This window comes from Lepidochelys kempii, chromosome 6 (assembly GCF_965140265.1).
Source record: "Lepidochelys kempii isolate rLepKem1 chromosome 6, rLepKem1.hap2, whole genome shotgun sequence".
NCBI lineage: Eukaryota > Metazoa > Chordata > Testudines > Cheloniidae > Lepidochelys > Lepidochelys kempii.
This window is the reverse complement of record NC_133261.1, coordinates 38080762-38102541: the sequence shown is the minus strand read 5'-3', so window position 1 is coordinate 38102541 and position 21780 is coordinate 38080762. Positions and strand designations below refer to the sequence as shown.

The 21780-nt window shown below is 41.4% G+C and overlaps 2 protein-coding genes across 4 annotated transcripts in view; one reads left to right on the top strand and one right to left on the bottom strand.

Moving 5' to 3' along the window:
* Nucleotides 1-476, bottom strand: part of USP47 (ubiquitin specific peptidase 47) — a 94675-nt gene extending 94199 nt beyond the window's left edge. The window contains exon 1 of the mRNA XM_073347602.1: nucleotides 455-476. The gene's annotated coding sequence lies outside the window, so the exon portion shown is untranslated. The remainder of the gene's footprint in view (nucleotides 1-454) is intronic.
* On the top strand, nucleotides 47-20631 carry LOC140912706 (uncharacterized). Of its 3 annotated transcripts, XR_012159354.1 has the most exons (4): nucleotides 47-984; nucleotides 14565-14680; nucleotides 17355-19609; nucleotides 19642-20631. XR_012159354.1 is itself a non-coding variant. In XM_073347607.1 (3 exons), exons 2-3 carry the CDS (start codon nucleotides 14588-14590, stop codon nucleotides 18933-18935), a joined length of 1674 nt encoding a protein of 557 aa, XP_073203708.1. In that variant the 5' UTR covers nucleotides 47-984; nucleotides 14565-14587; the 3' UTR covers nucleotides 18936-20630. The 3 variants fall into 3 exon arrangements, 2 of the variants coding, with proteins under 2 accessions (XP_073203708.1, XP_073203709.1); XM_073347607.1 differs by having other exon boundaries at nucleotides 17355-20630; XM_073347608.1 differs by lacking the exon at nucleotides 14565-14680 and having other exon boundaries at nucleotides 17355-20631.
* Nucleotides 20632-21780: the final 1149 nt, after the last annotated feature.

Sequence of the window (21780 nt, the reverse complement as noted above, 5' to 3'; positions counted from 1 at the left end):
CACCGCCGGGCTGCGGGGCGGGCACGCACCCGTCCGCCTCCGCCGCGCCCCTGCCTGCGTCTTCTCTACGTCATCGGGCAGGGCGTCCAGCCGGCCCTGGGCCCCGCTCTCAGCCCGTCCGGCGGGCCGGGCCGGGGTGGGAAGCGGCGCGTTTGGTCAAATAACCTCGCGGCGAGTCCCCGCGTCCCTGACGCGCCGCGCTCGCGGGCAGGGCTTGGAGGGGCGGCTTTTTACACAGCCAGATGATGTCACTGTCGAAAGTTTTCAGAGGCAAACGGCCCCAGCTGGGAGGAACGCAGCGGCGGGGAGCAGCGGGGGTTTGCCGGCGGCCTCCGGGCCCCAGCGCTTTGGATGAGAGATGCTGGGGGGGGGGCGTGTCCTGACCGCGCGGACAGCGCTGCCCGAAAGGCCGCGTTGGGGTCCCCACCCTGCAAAGCCTGAGGCACTCGCTTACCTTTAGGCGCCTGGATAGTCTCCTGGAACTCACTGTGTCATGAAAATGAAGCGTGTGCATAAGTGCTGGCAGGAGACCTGCCACTACTTGTTGTATTTTACATCTATGTGCTTTTTTAAATCGCGATTAATTTTTTTTTTTTTAGCCGCTTGACAGCAACCATTAAAAAGAAATTAATTCTCTCCCTGGAAAGGTAGCTATAAACTGGCCACCTCAACATTTTTAAGCAGTCTTTAAAAATAGTACTGTACTTGGTGAGGAAGGAACTTTCTGGTTTTTTGATTCGTTGAATTAGTTTGTTGTTGGTCTTTTTTTTTTTTTTTTAAAAAAATCTAGGATCATAGTTTTAGTTGGTGCCCAGTCCTGAATTATTTGTGCACCGAAAACTCCATCAACTTCTACTCCATTGACTTTGGTAGTGATTTTAGGAACTCAGGGCAAACAAGATCAGAACCTTTTGTCTGCAAATGGTAGCAGTGGGATACACTGAAGAGTTGAAGGGGCTTGCAAACCTGCATAACTTTTTGTAGGTGAGTAGTTCCACTAATTTTGATGGGATGATTCCCGTTTAAAGGATCTGAGCTATAAAATGCAAAGTAAAATACGTTTTTAAAAATTGTCAACATATATAAAGTAAATATCCTTAAAATAGAGTTCACAAGCAGCATTTTTCTTAGGTTTGTCTCTCTCTAATTTTCAGTTCTACATGGAAATATATTTTCCTCACTTTGTGTCGGTATGGTGAAATTGGCATTTACTGATAAAAATCTAATACTTCCAAGCCAAAAATAAGAGAAAGAAGAGCAAACAAGGCCCTAATCCTACAAACCATTGTGCATTTGCTTAACTTTACGTATAGGAGCTATCTCTTTGAAATCAAAGGGGCTAAATGCAATGTGTAAAGTTAAGCACATGCGTAAGTCTTGGTATATTCAGGACCAATGTATGTAAAACCACAAGTGAAGTATAGGTTATTTGTTCAGTTACAGTACCTTAAACAGTTTGGCAAGATTATTTTTATTTGGAGATTTTGTCCAAAAAAAATTGTGTATCGCAACTTTTTTTGTACAAGAGCAAATATAATTTGAATAAAATATTAGTCTTCAAATTTGCTGAAATACACACAGGAAAAGTAGTTATAATTAACTTGTACTTATACCAAAAAAAGGCTTTTTTTTTTAACACAGAAAATGTTTTGTGTGTATATCTCCGTTGTGAGAATGAAATACAATATATGAAACCTATATATTTTCATAGAAATATTTTTCTCGTTATTTTAGTGTTGTGTGGTGGAAAGGAGCAAAATTAAACAGAATTGAGGTTACCTTCCTGTACCCAGAAACAAATTTAGTCCAATGCCTATCATATCCACTGCACACAGGGATACTAAGAGTTTGGAGTGAAGATCTCTGCAAGATATTGCTTTAGGGTTCACCCAAACTGAACTGATTCATTTTATATTAAAAGTGGGGAGATGGTAGTTCTTCAGGCTATTTCCATCCACATAAAGAGAAGTAGGGGTCAATTGGTTGTTCAGGGATCAGTGCATAATTGTGAATATTTTAAAAGGTTTTAAGGGACATTTGTCCATGTAACAAAACCTTAGATAGTCTTGTTTTTCATCCTCATTTGTCAGATGGAATAAATCAGGCAACTTGTTTTGAAATTTTATCCTTAGCTCTCTGCTTTAAATTAGGCACCTAAATGCACACTTAGACACTTAAATGAAACTGAATTCATATTCCAAGAAGCCGCTGATGTGAAAATTTGGGGCTAAATAACTTGACTAGGGCCACAGCAAGAGTCAGTAAGCTCCTTGGGTTAGGTACGTCTCTTACTATGTGTTTGTACAGGACTACCACAATGGGGCCCCACCCCGGTTGAGGCATTTGAGCGCTACTGCAATGCAAACAGCTGTCAGTGGCACGATAAGAACACAGAAGTCCCTTGCTCTTAATGCCACTTTCAGTTTACTAGAAACTAGATCATATTAAGAAGAAAAGGAGGACTTGTGGCACCTTAGAGACTAACAAATTAATTTGAGCATAAGCTTTCGAGAGCTACAGCTCACTTCATCGGATGCATTCAGTAGAAAATACAGTGGGGAGATTTATATACACAGAGAACATGAAACAATGGGTGTTACCATACACACTGTAACAAGAGTGATCAGGTAAGGTGAGCTATTACCAGCAGGAGAATGAGGGCTGTGGCGGGGGAGGGGGGCGGGGGGAGCCTTTTGTAGTGATAATCAAGGTGGGCCACTTCCAGCAGTTGATAAGAACGTCTGAGGAATGGTGGGGGTAATAAACATGGGGAAATAGTTTTACTTTGTGTAATGACCCATCCACTCCCAGTCTCTATTCAAGCCTAAGTTAATTGTATCCAGTTTGCAAATTAATTCCAATTCAGCAGTCTCTCGCTGGAGTCTGTTTTTGAAGGTTTTTTGTTGAAGAATTGCCACTGTTAGGTCTGTAATGGAGTGACCAAAGAGATTGAAGTGTTCTCTGACTGGTTTTTGAATGTTATAATTCTTGATGTCGGATTTGTGTCCATTTATTCTTTTACATAGAGACTGTCCAGTTTGACCAATGTACATGGCAGAGGGGCATTGCTGGCACATGATGGCATATATCACATTGGTAGATGCGCAGGTGAACGAGCCTCTGACAGTGTGGCTTATGTGATTAGGCCCTATGATTGTGTCTCCTGAACAGATATGTGGACACAGTTGGCAACGGGCTTTGTTGCAAGGATAGGTTCCTGGGTTAGTGGTTCTGTTGTGTGGTGTGTGGTTGCTGGTGAGTATTTGCTTCAGGTTGGGGGGCTGTCTGTAAGCAAGGACTGGCCTGTCTCCCAAGATCTGTGAGAGTGATGGGTCACACTTCAGGATAGGTTGTAGATCCTCGATGATGCGTTGGAGAGGTTTTAGTTGGGGGCTGAAGGTGATGGCCAGTGGCATTCTGTCCTGTAGTAGGTAACTCCTGGGTACTCTTCTGGCTCTGTCAATCTGTTTCTTCACTTCAGCAGGTGGATACTGTAGTTGTAAGAACGCTTGATAGTGATCTTGTAGGTGTTTGCCTCTGTCTGAGGGGTTGGAGCAAATGCGGTTGTATCGTAGAACTTGGCTGTAGACAATGGATTGTGTGATGTGGTGGTAGGCATGTAGGTAGGCATAGCAGTGAGTAGGTTTCCGATATAGGGTAGTGTTTATGTGACTATCGCTTATTAGCACCGTAGTGTCCAGGAAGTGGATCTCTTGTGTGGACTGGTCCAGGCTGAGGTTGATGGTGAGATGGAAATTGTTGAAATCATGGTGGAATTCCTCAAGGGCGTCTTTTCCATGGGTCCAGATGATGAAGATGTCATCAGTGTAGCACAAGTAGAATAGGGGCATTAGAGTATGAGAGCCGAGGAAGTGTTGTTCTAAGTCAGCCATAAAAATGTTGGCATACTGTGGGGCCATGCGGGTACCCATAGCAGTGCCGCTGATTTGAAGGTATACATCAATAAGGATGTATCAGGGAGTGGATGTGTCATTACACAAAGTAAAACTATTTCCCCGTGTGTATTCTCCCTCCCCCCCCCCCCCCCCCCGCTGTTCCTCAGATGTTCTTGTCAACTGCTGGAAATGGCCCACCTTGATTTCCACTACAAAAGGTTCCCCCCGCCACCCTCCCCGGCTCTCCTGCTGGTAATAGCTCACCTTACCTGATCACTCTCGTTACAGTGTGTATGGTAACACTCATTGTTTCATGTTCTCTGTGTATATAAATCTCCCCACTGTATTTTCCACTGAATGCATCCGATGAAGTGAGCTGTAGCTCACGAAAGCTTATGCTCAAATAAATTGGTTAGTCTCTAAGGTGCCACAAGTCCTCCTTTTCTTTTTGCGGATACAGACTAACACGCTGCTACTCTGAAAATAGATCATACTGTTGAGCTAACCCTCCTTGCAGCCAGAGGTCACAGTAGCTCTCAACAGAGAAGCCTGTTTGCATGCAGTTTGCTGAAGCCTTAGTTACATCAGGTATATACCGCCCTTCGTAAACACAAAAACTGATCTGGAATTATTTTAAATATCTGTGGATTTAGGATGGGGACCATATGGAACTGATGGGATTTGAGGGGAGAAAGACCTGTATGGAATTATGGATTCTTTTGTTGTTGTTGTTTTGGGGAGAGAATATTTTATCCAGGGAATGTCAGATATGTCATTGACTGAAACAGAAATTTTTCAGGGAGCCCTTGACATTTTGTCTGAAGCAAAAAAGTACTGAGGCACAGTCACAGAAATAAATAGTGCAAGAAAGGCACCAAATCTCTCAGTACTAAACAGGAAGTCTTGGGTCATGGAACCAAGATTTCTTCAGGGTTTGTGGAAATTGGCATCTTAATGGTGTTTCTGGACCAGTGGCTAAAGAGTCACAGGGTTATTAAAATAAAAAACAAGGACTAGCCTAGATTGGAAGCAGGCCAGAGAGAGACAGAGAGAATAGCAAGAGCAGGATAGACGTTGATTGGATTGAAGAGTCAGAACACAGTGACAGAAGCTCCTGATAGGAAAATAATACAATCAAGAAAGAACCGCCTGGAAGTTTCCAAGGGTGGCATGTCACCACCATCATTTGACTGGTGCTCCTGGAGTTACTGTTTCCTTTGGGACCAAACCTTCTGGAGCTTGGGGAATTCTTCCTGTTATGAATTAGGGAACTGAGACCCAAGAATGAGAATCTTGTACAGATGGTACTTATGGCGCCATTCGGCACAGTAAAACATATTGTGAAATAATATATTTTAATATCTGGACAAAAAAGCTAGCATAAATCTGCTGCCATTAGATTATCAGTAATCCTTTTGAAAAATATTCTATCAGTTAGCCCCATTTATCAGCAGAAATAACTGTATGAACATCTAGTGATAGCCTTTGTATGTGAAACTCCTCTAGCAGAATTAATATAATTGACTCCAGCATTTGTTCTGATCTAAACAGGAATTTGTAGCCTGCTCTTTGAGACTCTCGTATATAGCAATTAAATGTTTTCTAGTTCCATCTTGAGGTTAAAGGACTTTTCATGACTCACTGTCCATTAAGTGAGTCATGGTTCTATATAGCATAAGAATCCTGATTCAGAACAGCACATGCTTAACTTGTCCTGTATAAGGAAGCTTTCCTGGATCAGGACTAAATTAGTATTCTCAGACAAGAAAAAAGTTAGAGTTAAGGTTTTAAATGAACATGTCAGACTGCAGGTGGTTGAACACTGCCTCAGAGATCTATTTATGACTAACAACAATGTTGTCGCATCTGTCAGTCTTCAGACAGTGACACTTCCTACTAGTTTTAATTCAGTCCTGGGCTCACTTAGTGTTTGGAAAAGCTTTTCTGACCAGCCAAAGTAAAAACAAACTAACAAATCCCAAACACCTCTCTGAATTCTATTGGCATTCAGGGGAAATCTAATTGAGTCCTGTCATAAGCAAGGTGCAGCTCCTATTTAAGGAGTTCTAGGTTGTTTCTTTTTACCCCAGAAATTTTAAAAATGTCAAAATCATTTAACAGAAACTATGTCACATCTTAACTGTGCTTGGCTCTACTTGTAAAAAAGGACAACAATTTAGGATGAGATTTTAAAAGGTTCCTAAGGTGGTTAGATGCCTAATTCCCATTGAAATTTGATGAGACTAGGACACCTCTGTCTTTAGAGACCTGTCAGAATCCCAGCCTCAGGCTCATTTCTCCAGCAATAAGCCCTATGGCGCTTTCAAAGCTGAGGCTTGAACTATTAATAAAACACTACATTGTGAAAGCCTAAATATCCATAGAGCACGGTTATATATAACCCACATAGAAATTATGTTAAAAGACCAGTAAAGTTATAAAGTCAAGCACTCCAAAGTTAGGAAAGAGCAGAGTCTATTAAGGTTGCCATGCTCATGGCATTATTATCCCCATTTACAGAGGCTGTGCTGAGGCACAGATAGATTAAGGTCAAAAGTGCTTATTCATTTTGGGTGCCCAATTTGAGATGCCCAGGGCCTGGTTTTCCAGAGTACTATTCTACCCCTACCCCTAGGCCTGCTCTTGTCCCCTCTGTATTTTATTCAGGCTCCATTCTCCTCCTCTTCTTCCATGCTGCTGGTGGTCGCCAGTAAGAGATAGTCTTTCTGCTCTCTGCTCCTCTGCCCAGTGGCCTGCAGCACTTGGGAGCAGTAATTGCAGGGGAAATCCTGCTCAGCCCTTGCAGCTCTGCACTGGACCATGCTCACTACATATGAAATCATTACAGAATTTAGCTGTCAAGCTAACAAGTCACTCCTGAGCATTTGCAGTCAAAGATTTTTCTTATAACGTGGCCAAATTTGGGCAGTTTTGCAAGTAGACAACAAAAGACCCAGTGCTGACACAAACGCCACCCCTTTGCTAAATGTTAATTCCTTGTTTGAAAGCATGGAGGTACTAAAACGTATCAGTTAAACAGTTGTAAGATTTATTTAAAAAACATGGGCAAAACAATGTATTTTTCCCTAATGTAATTCTTGGAACGGGCTGAACTAGTTTTGCTTACATTAAAAAGAATTAGCTTAAGCAGACACCAGCTATAGAAACAAAATATCACCGTTGATCATTGTCTATACCAGGACATTTAACTGCAATGGGGTTCAAACTCGCTTGTTCTAAAAGTGGGTCCATCTTCATTTGTAGTTAAACCGTTTTCAGCACAAGTTCAGCTGCCCCCATTGCTGACTGTTATCAGTAATGTATAATGAGAGTGCTCTTGAAGGACTGAGGGCCAGACTGTTAAAGTTATGGAGGTATTTAACAGGGTGTGCTGAGTCATGAGCTGGCTCAGCACCCTTTCACTCAAAGCCCCCCAGTGTACATTAATTGGGACCTGACTGAAAGACAGATAGTTGTCAGAGGGTGCCAACTAACTGAGTAGAGATACAGCTGAAAGGCTAATTGGGTGGAAGTATAATCCCCAGCATCTGGGTCTATATAAGCGAACAGGAAGATGTGACTAGAGCAGAGGTGGGCAAACTACATATCTGGCCCATGGGACTGTCCTGCCCGGCCCCTGAGCTCCTGGCCCAGGAGGCTCACCTCCAGCCCCTCCCCCACTGTTCCCCCTCCCATGCGGGCAGCGGGGCTGTGAGCTCCTGCCACTCGGGGCGGCGACAGTGGCGCACACGGCGGTGGAGGAGTTGGTCCGGGGGGGGGCAGACAAGGGGTGGTTAGGGGTGGGGGGAATCCTGGGGGGCAGTCAGGGCACAGGGAGCAGGGGGCGGTTGGATGAGGCGGAGGTTCTGGGGCGGTCAGGGAATGGTGGGGTTGGATAGGGCGTGGGAGTCCCGGGAGGCCTGTCAGGGGGTGGGGGTGTGGATAGCTCAGGGCAGTCAGGGGACAGGGAGGGTTGGATGGGTCAGGAGTTCTGAGGGGGACAGTCAGGGGGCGGGAAGTGGGAGGGGGCAAATTGGGGCAGGGACCAGGCTGTTTGGGGCACAGCCTTCCCTACCCGGCCCTCCATACAGTTTCGCACCCTGATGTGGCCCTTGGGCCAAAAAGTTTGCCCACCCTGGTCTAGAGCGAAGAGTAGGCAGCCTGAAGGGAGGCAGGAATAGGTAGAACTGATTACTGCTAATGTTGTACCCTTCCACGGAAACAAGTGGGGGAAACTGGTTACTGACTGTAAATAGTATGTAAATAACTCTCTAGGCTGCTGAACGGATATAGTGAAGTATGGTGTGGTCACTTACTGTGGCTGAAAAAGACTCTCAGGGAGCATCCTGTGACATGCCAGAAGATGCAGATAGGTGCTTTTTAAAATCCTACCAGGTGCTTAAGTGCATTAGGCACCTAACCTGGTTAGGCATTTTTTAAAATTCCATTAGATGCCTATCTGCATCTTTAGGTGCCTAAATATCTTTGATAATCTGGCCCTGAGTCCTGCCAGGTATTTTATGCCAAGCCAGGTCAATATTAGACTCCAATTGAGATTCCTCCATCCTGTAACATTCTTTATTTGCAGCTGAGTTGCATTCAGGAAAGTTTAGAATTATTTTCTTTGTTTTCAAAGGAATTTCAATCTGATCCTTACAACTGAAAACCCAACTAACTAGGGTAAGGGAAAGCAAACAAGCTAGCACAGATAAGATAAGGGTTTTAGAAAGCAATTTTTTATCTGAATAGTTACAGGATGGTAGAATCTCAACTGGAGTCTAATATTGACCTGGCTTGCCATAAAATGTCAATATCTCTTAAATCATATTAAACTGTAATCCTATAGTTACACTACAGAGTCCAATGTCCTAGAAACTGTAAAGTAAGCACTGAGCAATGGAGATAAGGATGATAAGAAAATAAAATGTAGCTTATTCACTGATGACAGGAGAAAACTGTAAACAAAAACACATGCAAAAACATTTTAAAGAAAAGATTAACAAATAGAATGGACATTCTAAATGGAATATCTAGTGACACCTGTACAAACTATATTTGCAGAGATAAAGGAAATAAAAATAAAAAAGCAAGACCTTTTTGAAAACATGGACTTCTCCTGAATCACCAAGGATTAGGCCTTGGATTTTATGGCATAACCAGTTTGCCTTCTCTGAGAGCATCATAGTCTTGGAGATCGGGGTTGTACCACAGCTGGGTAAAACCACATGATAGTTGTCTGTGGTTAGAAAGATGGCCAAAGATTTTTTTTTTTTAATACAACACCTGTTACATAAGCTGAAGGGACAATCATAGCCAAATTTACAATAGCAGCCTCTAAATTTGTGTGCACAGAACTAAGCATGCAAATCAGAAGGATACCTAATGACCCAATTTGGGTTGGGTGCAGAAATCAGTTCAGGAATATTCAAACAGTTGGAAGTGCAGTCCTGGGTGCACACATTTAGAGGCTGAGTTAAGGCCACTTTTCTTCCTAGGTTTTTCAATACCATAGGCACAGCACATACAATAAAATATATAGCCTCAGAGAAAAGCAACTAAGTTGTGATAGAAAGTCTCATTGTATATATGTAATGGTGATTCACATTACCAAAGGCATGTGGAGAATTGTTAGGCCTGTTTGTCATTTGTAAGTCCTGAACTTTTTGTTTTATTCTTTTCTAACACAAAAAATTACCAAATTTAAGGGGAAAACAGCTTGTGCTAAGAATATATATATCAAAATATTGTTACATATAGGACTAGTGGCCCTGACATTTGGTAAAGAGACAAAATGTTAATCTTCGAGGTACCATTAAAATCTGTGTAAGATTAGTTGTGATGGAGTTATTACCATTTGGTGATCTTTTTATCGAGAGCATCAGCATAGCAATGGACATTTTCCTCAGTGCTACTCTCCCAGAAACCTTCGCAGAGTTCCTAAATCTTAGCAAATCACTAATAAATAACATCCAATGCATTGTTGCCAGCACTGTAAAAAATTTGCTAGGGATGGTGTTGCTTGCTCTTCTGAGCCAGCAGCAGAGGATGCAGCCATCCCTTCTCTCCTGTGTTCTGCCAGCATACAGACTTGCCCCCTACTGGTGAAAGCTTGTGTTGCAATTTTTTAGAAAATTCATGAAGCAGCTTTCACAATCCACCAAATTTTGGTCAGTACTGAAAACACCCAAGACTGGTTTACAAATCCAGGGATAATTCTATCTAAAATTACACTGTTGGCAGTTCTGCCAATCTTCTCTAAACTAGTTCTATGCACTAGTTCTCATTCTCTTAGGTACTTATGTAGCTCCTGTAGTATTTTACAGATGAGCAAGATTGGTTTCAAGATAAACCTTTATTAAGAATGTACAGAAATAAGGTAACAAACTTCCTACTACTCTGTAGCTGTAGCCTGTGACTGCCCTGTGTGCCGCCTTTGTTTCCCCTCTGAAATTTAGAACAGGGAAGAGTGGAGGCAAAATCAAACTCTTATTGGTTCTCAAAGCTTTACTATGGAGAAACTACTCTCTCCCCCAATATGCAGCACCTCATGGAAAAATAGATTGCATAAAGAATGTAGAGGAAGTATGGCATCTCTACAATTCCTGGAGGATGTACTGTATGTAACATTGCACTCCATATCCCCAGATCTCCAAAATCTCAGGCAAGTACCTTACCCACTGGAGCATCCTTCCTCCCCTTCAATAAAACAAATATGAAGTTTCTAGGCCAGGTGATTTTTTTATTTATTATTATTATTATTATTTTTGGTTATGCAATGTCAAAAAGTATTGGAAGAATTTTCACAAAGTGAAGAAGGAATAATTACTCACCTATAATGCTGCATTTCTGGAGATATTTAACTGGCTTTCAACTTGAGGGTCTCAGCTCTCTAACATGAGTCAGGCCACTCATGTTAAGAGCTAAGAGCCAAGAGTAAATTCCTTCTGAATGATATCTATAGAGAAGGAAAAATTACTTACATGTAATTCTGCTTCTCTGAAGGTATAATTTCAAAGGGATTCTCATTCTTGAGCCTTAGCTCCTTATTGGTTTGTTTCAGAGTAACAGCCGTGTTAGTCTGTATTCGCAAAAAGAAAAGGAGTACTTGTGGCTCACGAAAGCTTATGCTCTAATAAATTGGTTAGTCTCTAAGGTGCCACAAGTACTCCTTTTCTTATTGGTTTGTCTCACTCTACTGAGCTGAGACCCAAGAGTTGGAATATAAATATCTATAATAGTATAATTAAAGTACACCTATATTTTGCTAAGTTCCATAACTGAGAAATGGGTTGTCTGATTCCTCTTAACATTTCCTCTTAAAATTTTCATTGGCTGAAGATCTGCATGCAAAATTTGAGGCACAAAAAATTATTTGTGAGAGATTTAGAACAGGGTAGAGTGGTGGCAAAATCAAGCTCTAAATGAAAAGCTGGTTGTAGCCTTTACTAAGGAGAAACTATTGTCTATAATATAAAGCTAAAGGAAGGACAATTAAGAATATGACAAAGGCATGTGTAAAGAAATTACACCTTTGTGATTAATCTTGTACTAACAAAAGAATGGGAGTTTCTTATAAAAGGAACTAAACTTTCCAGGATATTAAAAAAAAAACAACGGTGGTTTTGTAAAGTAAGCAGTACTTATCGTACTTTTAAATATTGGTTTCCGGCATATTTTTAGTGAGTTTGTAAATCCTTTCCTTTTCTTCTCAGCTACATAGCCTTTGGCATTCCAGCCAATCCTGGAGTGGTTTTAATTAATTATTAATCAATACTTCACCATCAGCAAATTAACAGTTTAGGATATATCAAAGTTAAGAAGGACTCTTGTTTTGCTTACATTATCATTTCATGTTGGTTTCAGAACACTGGCCATCATATTGGCTGATGAGGTTAATTTTCTGTTCCATGAAACCATTAACTTCGTCTATAAACTCCCTATGGGAGTATAACTAAATTCCAAATTCTTGTGGGAAATAAAATTTCTCATGAGGATTTGTAGGACTGCACATTTCTTTATTAACATCGTATCATATTGCCATCTTATTTTTGTCCCAAATATCATGTACTCAAAACTACAATGCAGTTTCTGATGCTAGCAATCTAAACAAAACACATTTTGAGCTGTATTGACTTCTTAATGCACTTGTGGAAATCCCATTTGTGTTAATGAGAGTAGTTTATGCACCTTGAAAGGTCAAATTCTACCTTCCATGCTACTGGCAGGGAGAGGGGGAAGAGAAATACAGGTTGGTATTAGGATCCTGGTAAAATTCTCACAGACTTAGATGAATTTAGGATCAGAGCCAATTTGCAATAGGGAACAGAGTGCAGCTCTTCCAAATAGGAGTGTGCAATGGGAGCAGCACTTCCCGACTCTTACTTGTCACTGCCTCCAAAAGTACAAGCTAGCAAACTGGTGTTTGGACAGGCTGCTCACACCCTTCATTTTTGGAGCACGGTTTAGCATGTCAGCCGACCTCTCCTAGCAGTCTGCAGAGGAGAGGCATGGTGAGGGAAGCTAACTCATTGGCACAAACACAAGAGCAGAATGCCTTAAGTTTGTGGGAGAGCCGAGGTAAAGGAGAAAGAAATGAGTCACTTAAGTGCATGCCATGATGGTAACGATCGAAAAGATTCACCGACATGGAAGCGTGCAGTGATATAACAGGTATATTGCAACACAATGAACTCACGCCTGTGCATAAAGAGGTAGCTCGGGGGGGGGGGTCACTATGAGAGAGCAAAGGCAGGGCCATATCAGACTCTCTGTAAAGTTAAAAATTATAGCTCTAAATGGGGCTGCTGGAGATCAGATCGAAGACCACAAACTGCATCCATCACCCACTGCAATCATTAATAGCGGCCCCAGGGCCAGGAGTGCTTCTACAGGTAAGGCTGCATTGCAGACCCTCCAGCAGGAGCTCAGAGCTACGGAGCTTGACTGTCGAATAGCAAGTGTTAATTAAGCCAGCCACCGCTCCTTTGACCCACGCGGGAGGATGGGATAGCTGGCGGGCACCAGTGGCGCGTGCTGGCCGCTTCCCGGGACGCGGGTCCCCCCCCGCCCGCTGCTCCGGACGCGCTATGAATGGTTTCTCTGTCACGTGACAGCGCCCAGTGGCTCGGTCTCAGCCCCCCTCCCCCCGGAGAGGGGGCGGGGCCCGCAGAGCGCGGGCGGGGCCCTGGGCCGGTGGCGGGCGCCGTTCAAACGCGGCAGCGGCTGGGCGGGAGGCGCCGTCGGGCGAGCCGGAGCCTTTGCAAGGAGGCACCGAAACCCCGGCCCTGCAGGAGGGACAGGAGCGCGCTGTGTCCCTTCCAGGGGGTAGGAAGCTGCAGCCCCTGCCGCTGGGGGCAGGAGTGGGGTTAATGCCCCCGTTGTTGTCGTGTAACCCAGTCGGCTGGGGGTTTAACCCCCCCCTTTAATATGTAACCCCTCCTGGGTTGGAGGAGGAAGGGGTTTAACCCCCTCCCACCCCCACATTACTGTGTAATTCTCCTCCATTGGGGCAAGCAGAGGGTTTATATCCTCCCCTCCCACCCCAATGTGTAGCACTCTCCACTGGGGCAGGGAGAGGGTTTAATCCCTCCCCCTTACTGTGTAACCCCCTGGTGTGGGGGAAGAAGGGGGGTTAATTACCACCACCCCTCTTACTGTGTAACTCCCTCCACTGGGGCAGGGAGAGGGTTTAATATCCTACCCCAGTATTGGGGATGGGGGGAGGAGTGACCCCCTGCGATTCAAATTCTTGCAGACTTCACAGTGGTTCAACTCCAGATCTGAACTGTGTAGTGTGGGCTCATCTCTCAACACTTACATGCTGATTACAGTTTGATGGAAAGTTTGGGCTGAAGCTCTTCCTGCAACTGGTAACTGTAACCCAGGCCTGATCTGGAGTTTTTACTGGCTCTGTACCCACGATAAGCTGTTTCCTGAAAGCCTGCAGTACCCTTTGTTCTTTAAGACCTTATCTACAACTGATTTTTTTTTTCTTACACTACATTAATACAGCTCGACCTATGGTAGCAACAGGGGGCGCTGCTTGATGTGACAGTGTTTAAAATGCCCCCATCCAGTAGCAGATGCTACAAGTGAAGCTGAGAAATGGCAAAATAAAGAACCCCTTGTGTAGACATAGACTGACTCACTCCTCATCTGCAGCATTTTCCAAAACATTTTAAGAGGCTGACAAAATAGTGTGGTTGAAAGCTTCCAGTTGTAGTGTTTTGTGCCCTATTGATTTGACTCAGAAGACTTAAGGCTCCTGTCTCTTATGTTACAGTACAAGCAGTATGTAGTTTAAGGGGCTCTTCAAAACTCGCTCCCAGATTTCTGCTACTTTTTCCTGTAATTCAACATTTTTATGCTAAGTGCCCCATCTTGCAATCCTTACTCTGCCAGCACACCTACTGGAGTCATTGGTCATTTTGCTGGATTAAGGATTGCAAGTTGATGTACTAAATGATGCATCCGATGAAGTGAGCTGTAGCTCACGAAAGCTTATGCTCAAATAAATTTGTTAGTCTCTAAGGTGCCACAAGTACTCCTTTTCTTTTTTTTTAAATGATGTAAGTGTTTTGGAATCATGTTTCTAGTAAAAGGCATATTTGTTTACATAAATATAAAACCTGAATAATTTTTTCTAAAAGCAACTTTAAAAATTTCTAGAATACATCTGTTGGATGAACTAAATGGCTCCAAAAGGCAAAATAAAAAAAAAGAAATACAAGTGCTGCCCTTGTTTGTCATCACCATCTTTGCAGGAAGATGCCGCTGGAGAGCAGGTATGGTGTTAGCATTTTTATCTGAGGACTGGGGAAAGGGAATTGACTTTGTAATGTGCAGGAAGTTTATCCTTGGTGGCTATTTTAATTGACACATTTTATCCCGTGTTATTAGCTCTTCTTGCTACATTTCCCCTAACACACCTTGTAGTGTTAAATTATGCTCATACGCACTTACACATCACCTCTGATTTTGTCTCCATCTTTTAATCTGGCCCTTTAAGTGCAGACATACCTTTGAGTCTCTTACCTGGCTGGAGAAGACTCCCAGCAGTGGATTCAGACTCTTATTTCCATTAAGGACTTCCTCTAAATTGTGGTTTCAAAGGAACAGCTCCATTCAGAATGTATCCTGAAGAACAAGAGGGAAGTTCATTGGTGTCCTGCAGCCCCTTTGTATTGGCTAACTGCAGGGGGTATTTTTGTTTGCAGCAGAGGCATGACTGTGGTCTGAGGTTCCCAGGTGAGGATTTCCTTTATGCCCCAGCTGTCATAGGATTTGTCAACACTGCAATATAAGCCCAGGGCATGTAGAACTTGAGTTATCAGAATCTGGGTTCGTTAATCTAGGGCTTGAGTGTCTATACTTATTTGTAATACCAGATTAGGAATTTGTTGGAGCCTGAGGCTCCAGTGTTTCCACTGCATTATGCAGGCCTGAGTACAGCCACCCAAATCCCAGACTTCCGAGTGCCATCCCAAAATGTGGCTGCTCTGGCCCTTTGTTCATGGTGCAGTGTGGAAAAACTTGACTGTCCACCAAACTTGATTGTCCAGAGGACAAAGAAAGTTGGCTGTGGGATTGTGAAATACTTTTGGCAGTCTCCCAGAGTACAAGTCCTGTGGGGTTGTGTACACACTGCAAAGCAACAGGGCTTGAACCCTGAATCCCAACTTGACTCAGGCTCAACCCTTCCACCCCCCACTGAGATCAAGCCTAGGACCCAAGGTCAGTGTGAGTTGCTTGTAGATGGAAGAGGGGTTAGACTTGAGAGTGAGTTTACATTGCAGTGTAGTCATACCCACAATGTCCGTAGGGGGCCATGGCAGCTTAAACAGGCTGAGTTCTGCTTTAACTTGACCTGCTGTCAGAAACTTGCACTGGGCCCCATGAGAGGGGGAGTGAAAACTATTTCATACCCCAGACTCTGTAAGGGCACAGGGATGAGTCTAGTCTTTCGTAGCTCTGAAACTTCTCAGAATGGATCTCTGCAGCCATCCCTTGCCTAGGCAACTCCCCTTTCCTTCTTTCTCCTTATTTTCTGGCAGACTCTGAGCTTTACTTGTATACTTTCTGATATAAGAAGTGAAAGAGGCCACGATCCTTCCCCTTTTTGATATTTTGAGGCTTTCTACCGTATGCAGGAAAAAGCTTACATATACTATTTATCCAGATCTTAATAATAAAAAAAGCTGTGGGAGGAATTCCCAAAGGGAGAGAGTGCCAATCTCCAGAACATCAGACAGAGATCCCCCACCAAAAATCATGAGATTAAAATATATGAGCTTTATGAAGATAAAGTTCCTGATTATTTTTTGTTTGGTTTGTCTGTCTTCTAGCTGTGCTTAACTCTGGGGAGAAGGGAAAGTCTCAGGTTCCCTGTTATACACGTTACAGGCAGGAAACTTAGATGCTGTACCTGACTATCCTTCCATTCCATCCAGTCATCCCCATTTCTTTATTATTCCCAAGGTTGCCCCAAAATCCAGGCTGTAGCTGCAGCCTCCCGGTTTCTACTTAAAGTGACCCTGGTTTCTGCTGTTCCCCTAACTCCAGATCCCCCTCCACACACCTTTATTTATGCCTACATCTGCCTAATTCCAAACAGCACCAATTTGAGGCAAAATATTTTTGGAATAAGGACGTTAACAAGCCTTATCTACTGCATAAAAACACTGGAGTTTTTGACAACCTCTCCAGAATAGATAGTGCTGCAGTTACAAACAAAGACTATTATCCACTTAGGTTGATATATTTCCACAAAGGCAAACTAGACTAAACTTATGGTTCTAACAAGAAGGTTAACTTAGCCATTTTTCTCCTCCTGTGTATTTTATTGTATACGTCTTATGAAAAGAGTCTCCTAGTGTAGGTAGAATAATCCAGTCCTCAGGTGTCTTGAAATAACTGTAGCAATGCCCATCCCTAGAAGAAAATGTCAATCTTCTAGCCAAATGCAGATTTCAAGGAAGTGATGTTTTCCACTACTGCAACCTTGACATTCTTGGTTATATCATTAAAATAAAAGAATGCTCCTATCTAATATTTTCTGAGTAAATTACTATATTACTGATTTTTCCTGACTGTAGCATCAGTGCCTATGTGCCAAAAACTACCTAAACCAGAGCCAATTCAAGATGTTCAATGTGAACAAATTAACACTGCATTAATGTAGCTTCTTCAAATTTAATATATTATACATGCTTGTCAAAGAACATATGAAAAATATATATTTTGTGTCACGCTGCAGATGTGGGAGCAGCATGTCAGATTGGATTTTTCCCATGGCTGTTGTAGGTTTGTAGCACTTATTATACACGTGATGTTACATGTTTGGATTATGGGAGCAGAGAATAGCTAGTATGTACTATTGTATTAACACTGTTTCATAGGTTACTGTATATTGGATACATTAGTTACATTACTTATATACTTTATATCTTTGCTTTTTAGCTTACACAGTTTGAACCAGATGAAGAAATTAAACTTTTATATCAGTTTGGAAGCTATCTTGATTACATAGAAACTCCCCAAAAAGGTCATGGCAAAATGAAAGGCAAATCCAAAAAGCATGGAAGAGAATGGAAGATACAGGAAACCGAAAGGAAAAATAAGCCTGATCTTTGTAACGGAAAGGAAAATGTGGTTTTGTGTGAAGAAAACACTGCCAATGACACTGATCTTAAAAAGAATAAACATCTTAAAAAGAACAAACATGATACTAAAGCAAAAAGTCATTTGGATTCAACAAAAAAAGACTTTTGCTATAAGCAAAACTCCTTTGTCCCCTGGCCATTTGTTGAAAAGAAAGCAAAGAAAATAAAGCTACTTCAAGATAACAAAGTAATTGATGGTAATGAAGAGAGCTCCAGAGAAGTAAATCACAAACAATATTATAAAAATTCTAGAACAGTACAGAAGGGTAATACTCAAGGAAAACAAAAACGTCTCTGCCTTCCCTCATCACATAATTCTTTTGTAACTGAGAATGGTAAACATAATGAATTAAGTTGTAGAAATAGTTCTTGGTCTCAGACAACTTGCAAACGTCATGGTCTTGATTCTACTGTGCATTATTTTAGTGGTGGAATCATAGCAGGTTTTAAAAAGCGCAGGAAATTGGATAAGGAAGTCCCTGTAGGCTCCAACACTACTGAAATAAACAGCTGCACTAGTAGTACAGAGCCTCTTTTGTCATCTAGTCCAGCAGCTCTGCAGATTAAAACTTATGACTCAGAAGATGAATTCAATGTGGAAACCCTGAGAGATAAGGCAGCTTCTCATATGAACTCAAAAACTGAAGAAATATGCAGCAGCGTTGATCTTAGTCAAGAGCTTTTTATAACCCAGAAGTCTTTTTTACCAGTGCAGATTCCCAATAATAGCAGTACTTGCTTATCCCTCTACAGTCAAAACCATGCTAAAGATGCAAGTGTAGAAAGAAGGTTTAAACAAAAAAACTCTACAGATACTTTGGAGTTTTCTCAGATGTCTTCAAATAGAGAAACATGTGATGAACACAGTCAGTTTTCTCAGTACGGTTTGACACCAAGTAGGGGTAGAAAGTCAGCTACAAGAGAGTGTGCAATTCAGACAGAAGACTTTTTCAGCTCTCCAGTATTTGCTTCCTCCTTAAGAATGAGAGAGAGATTTACAGATTGCCATGAACAACCACTGGACCTCAGTTTGCCTTACAGAATTCGGTCGAATGCTGAGAATACAGGAAGACTGTCCTTGGGTGGTGCCGGTGATGGTGTTCATGTATCTTCCAAACACAGATTAGAGCCTGTGTGTCATATAGAAAATCATCCTGCCGGTCCAGTGTTGGAGGCGGAAAAAGAAAATCATGTGTTCACTCAATCTCAAAAATCAGATCAAGTGAAATACATTCAGATGCTGCTTAATTCATCCTATTTCTTTAAAGTGAAAGGTGATTCAGATAATATAGTTTCTAGAACACAGTTAGTGAAGCCAAAGTTAGGAAACAAAAAAAAAAGAATAGTTGTAGACAGTACAAGACAGGAGAAATCCTAGCCGAGAAGTGTATTAGTCTGAATAATAGTCTGCATATAGACACATACTTTATATATATTTTTCAAAGTGATTTTTAATTTCAAAGACTGCTTTATTCATTATTTCAGAACAGCAGAAGATAGCAGGTAGGCTGGAAAGAAGTACACTTGAAATTTATAACAGGTAAAGTTTAATTTACTTTACTGAATTCAACCTTCACACTGGGCCTTTTCCCCACAGTAACTTGCATATACACCATCTGTGGTGCTTATCTATTTTCACCTATCACCTGTTAAACTACACTCGTTTTGTAGCTTTAACTTTGGACCAAGTAATCCTGTGTATTATGTATGTTGTGAGAACATATCTTCTCATAAAACTTTTAAGTGAATAGTTTAATGAGATCGTCAAATGAATCATATGCTACTTAGTTACTATGTTGTTCTATGTTAGGGTTAGCTGTAGTCTAATTCTGTAATTTAAAAGTAAGTTGTTTTATTTCCCCAAAATTTATACTACATAATTCAAATAAATAGGGAAGGTGTTTAATCAAACATTACAAAGAAAAAAATCTGGATGATGTCTTTTTTTTTTTTTAATTGGTGCACCTAAAGCAGCACCTGTAATGGTGAGCAAGGAGGTGTCATGAAAAAGACACAACTATGTATCTTCTGGTGAAAGAATGACACCTTCAGGTCCTGACCTACTCTATTGTGGAGTAGGTCAGGTAATATTTTTTTGTTTCCCTTTTCTAGACACACCTGGCAAGCTTACACTTATCTAGAAATGTGCAAAATACTGGTTGTTCTGGGTTGCCTCAGTCAAATACAGTACCGTTCAGATTTTTTTGGTGTCTACTTGACTTCGGATTTTTTGTTTTTATTCTTACACTTAAACCTCCAGGTCTCAGAGCATGAGAAATAAACATTGTTTTAAAAATTAAAACTTATGTAATAGTCTTCCAGATGACAAAGGTATTAAGAAAAATAGTTCACTGTGTTAATTATCCTTCATACTTATGTGGTAGATTATATATTCGGCATACATATGTTCTAAAAGTTAATTATAACAATTTTATAGCATTTTGAAATTAAATATTGCCTTTTATTAAACAAAACTGTTCTTTACTGTGACTGTAGAAGATGGTATTTTTGAAGGTGACAGAAAGCGCTATACATTTTAAAATTCAGAACTTAATTTATATACAGGGAACATTCTTCATTATCCTTTGCCCAGCAACCTGAACCATTTGATGTCTCTTTTCCTTTCTAGCTGCAAATGTGAACCTGCTTAAATACTTCAGAGAGTTTCAGTAGAACTTTGCTAAGCTCCTTTATTCTTGCACTTCATTTTAAACACAAAAATGGTTCTTCCCTAATTCTCAACAAAAATGTAACGGTGCAATAGGTCTCATGCTATGAAGGCTTCATTATTTACATAAAATGTGATATATACATTTCCTAGAATACATTGACTTCTTAAAAATAATTGAGTTAAGCTACAGTTTTCAAAAGAAGTGAACAAAGTATGTTTAATTCATTATATTTGCGTGTGTGTTTACTTGCTAATTTGTAAAATACAGTAATTTAGAAGAGATTTCTTACTCATTTGTGAGACTCAATCAGAAACTATGAAAACAGAACTGATGCTCCTGTGCCTACATCATTCATTAAGAATGGGTTTGAGAGTGACACATGGGACCAGATCAGTAGCAATAGCGAGGGATATAGTTTCACATCCTTAATGTTGAAAACTAACAGTTTTTATAGGACCATTCCAGTTATAGTGTATTGACTGCACATTGAGGCAAGTGAGGGACCAATCCTGTAATCAGCCCATTCTCTAAACCCTCATTGACTGCAGACTCTCTCCCTGCATCCTCCAATGAGGCTGCTTTCAGTACTCATGTGAATTGCAGGATCAATCCCCATTTTCCTATACAGATTTTATTATTTATTGTTAGCTCTCTCAAGCAAATACAGTTAAAGGTATTGGGTATCAGTTAAAAATGGAGCACTTCCTAAGTGTCTATTCAAGATAGATTCTCTTTTATGTCCCCATGTTAGCATAAATGTGCGCCTGCCCACTGATGGCGGTTTGCCTGATAAAAGCCACTTAAACCAGAATAAAGATCAGGGGGCTCCAGAATCCCCCACCTTTGCAGAAAATTAGGTAAAGAAAGAGGGGGTGGATTTCAGGTGCAGAAAACTGACTGCCAACGAGTAAAACACAGGCACAATGTGCCTCTGAACTTTTGCTAGGCCTGTCAACAAACACCATCTAAGTTTTGCTAAACAAACTGTATTTAGCTGTGTGTCCCTTAAAACTGGGAATGTTTTCAAGGCCTGTAACTTTCAGTTTTACAGAAAACAGTGGGTCAGATCCTAGTCAATGCAAAGTCTGTCTTATCCCACCTTCGCTTCCATCCTTTGGTCTTGTACCTAAGTAAGAACATAGCTGGATCCAAGGACTTGAGACCTCAATTGGGACCCTGCGTACCTGTAAATGTGTTAGGAGTTGATTCACCATTTTATGTTCCTACATTCCTGATACTGGCAAATGCCTCCTTACTCTTGTCTAAAATTTGTAACTGCAGTCTTTACTCCACACTACTGGAAAAAAAGGTAAATTTGTATGGTTGCAGAGAGTACTACTGTGTAAGCTGTACATTGGGATCTTACATTCAGTGCAGTCTTTGGAAAGATCAATAATTTGCTTCTAAACTGAATTTTTACCTCAAAGGATAGTCTTTCAAAATGTCTAGAGGCTATCCAATGGCTACACATGCTTCTCTGATTTTAGAACAAGTCCCTTGGTGAAAGGGGTTGGACAGGAGATTCACAATATGGTCTCTTTCAGACTCAAG

Coding starts and splice junctions, on each gene's coding strand:
- LOC140912706 (XM_073347607.1), top strand. CDS start 14,588: ATGGCTCCAAAAGGCAAAATAAAAAAAAAGAAATACAAGTGCTGCCCT. Junction 14,681..17,354: donor AAGATGCCGCTGGAGAGCAG/GTATGGTGTTAG, acceptor TTTGCTTTTTAG/CTTACACAGTTTGAACCAGA.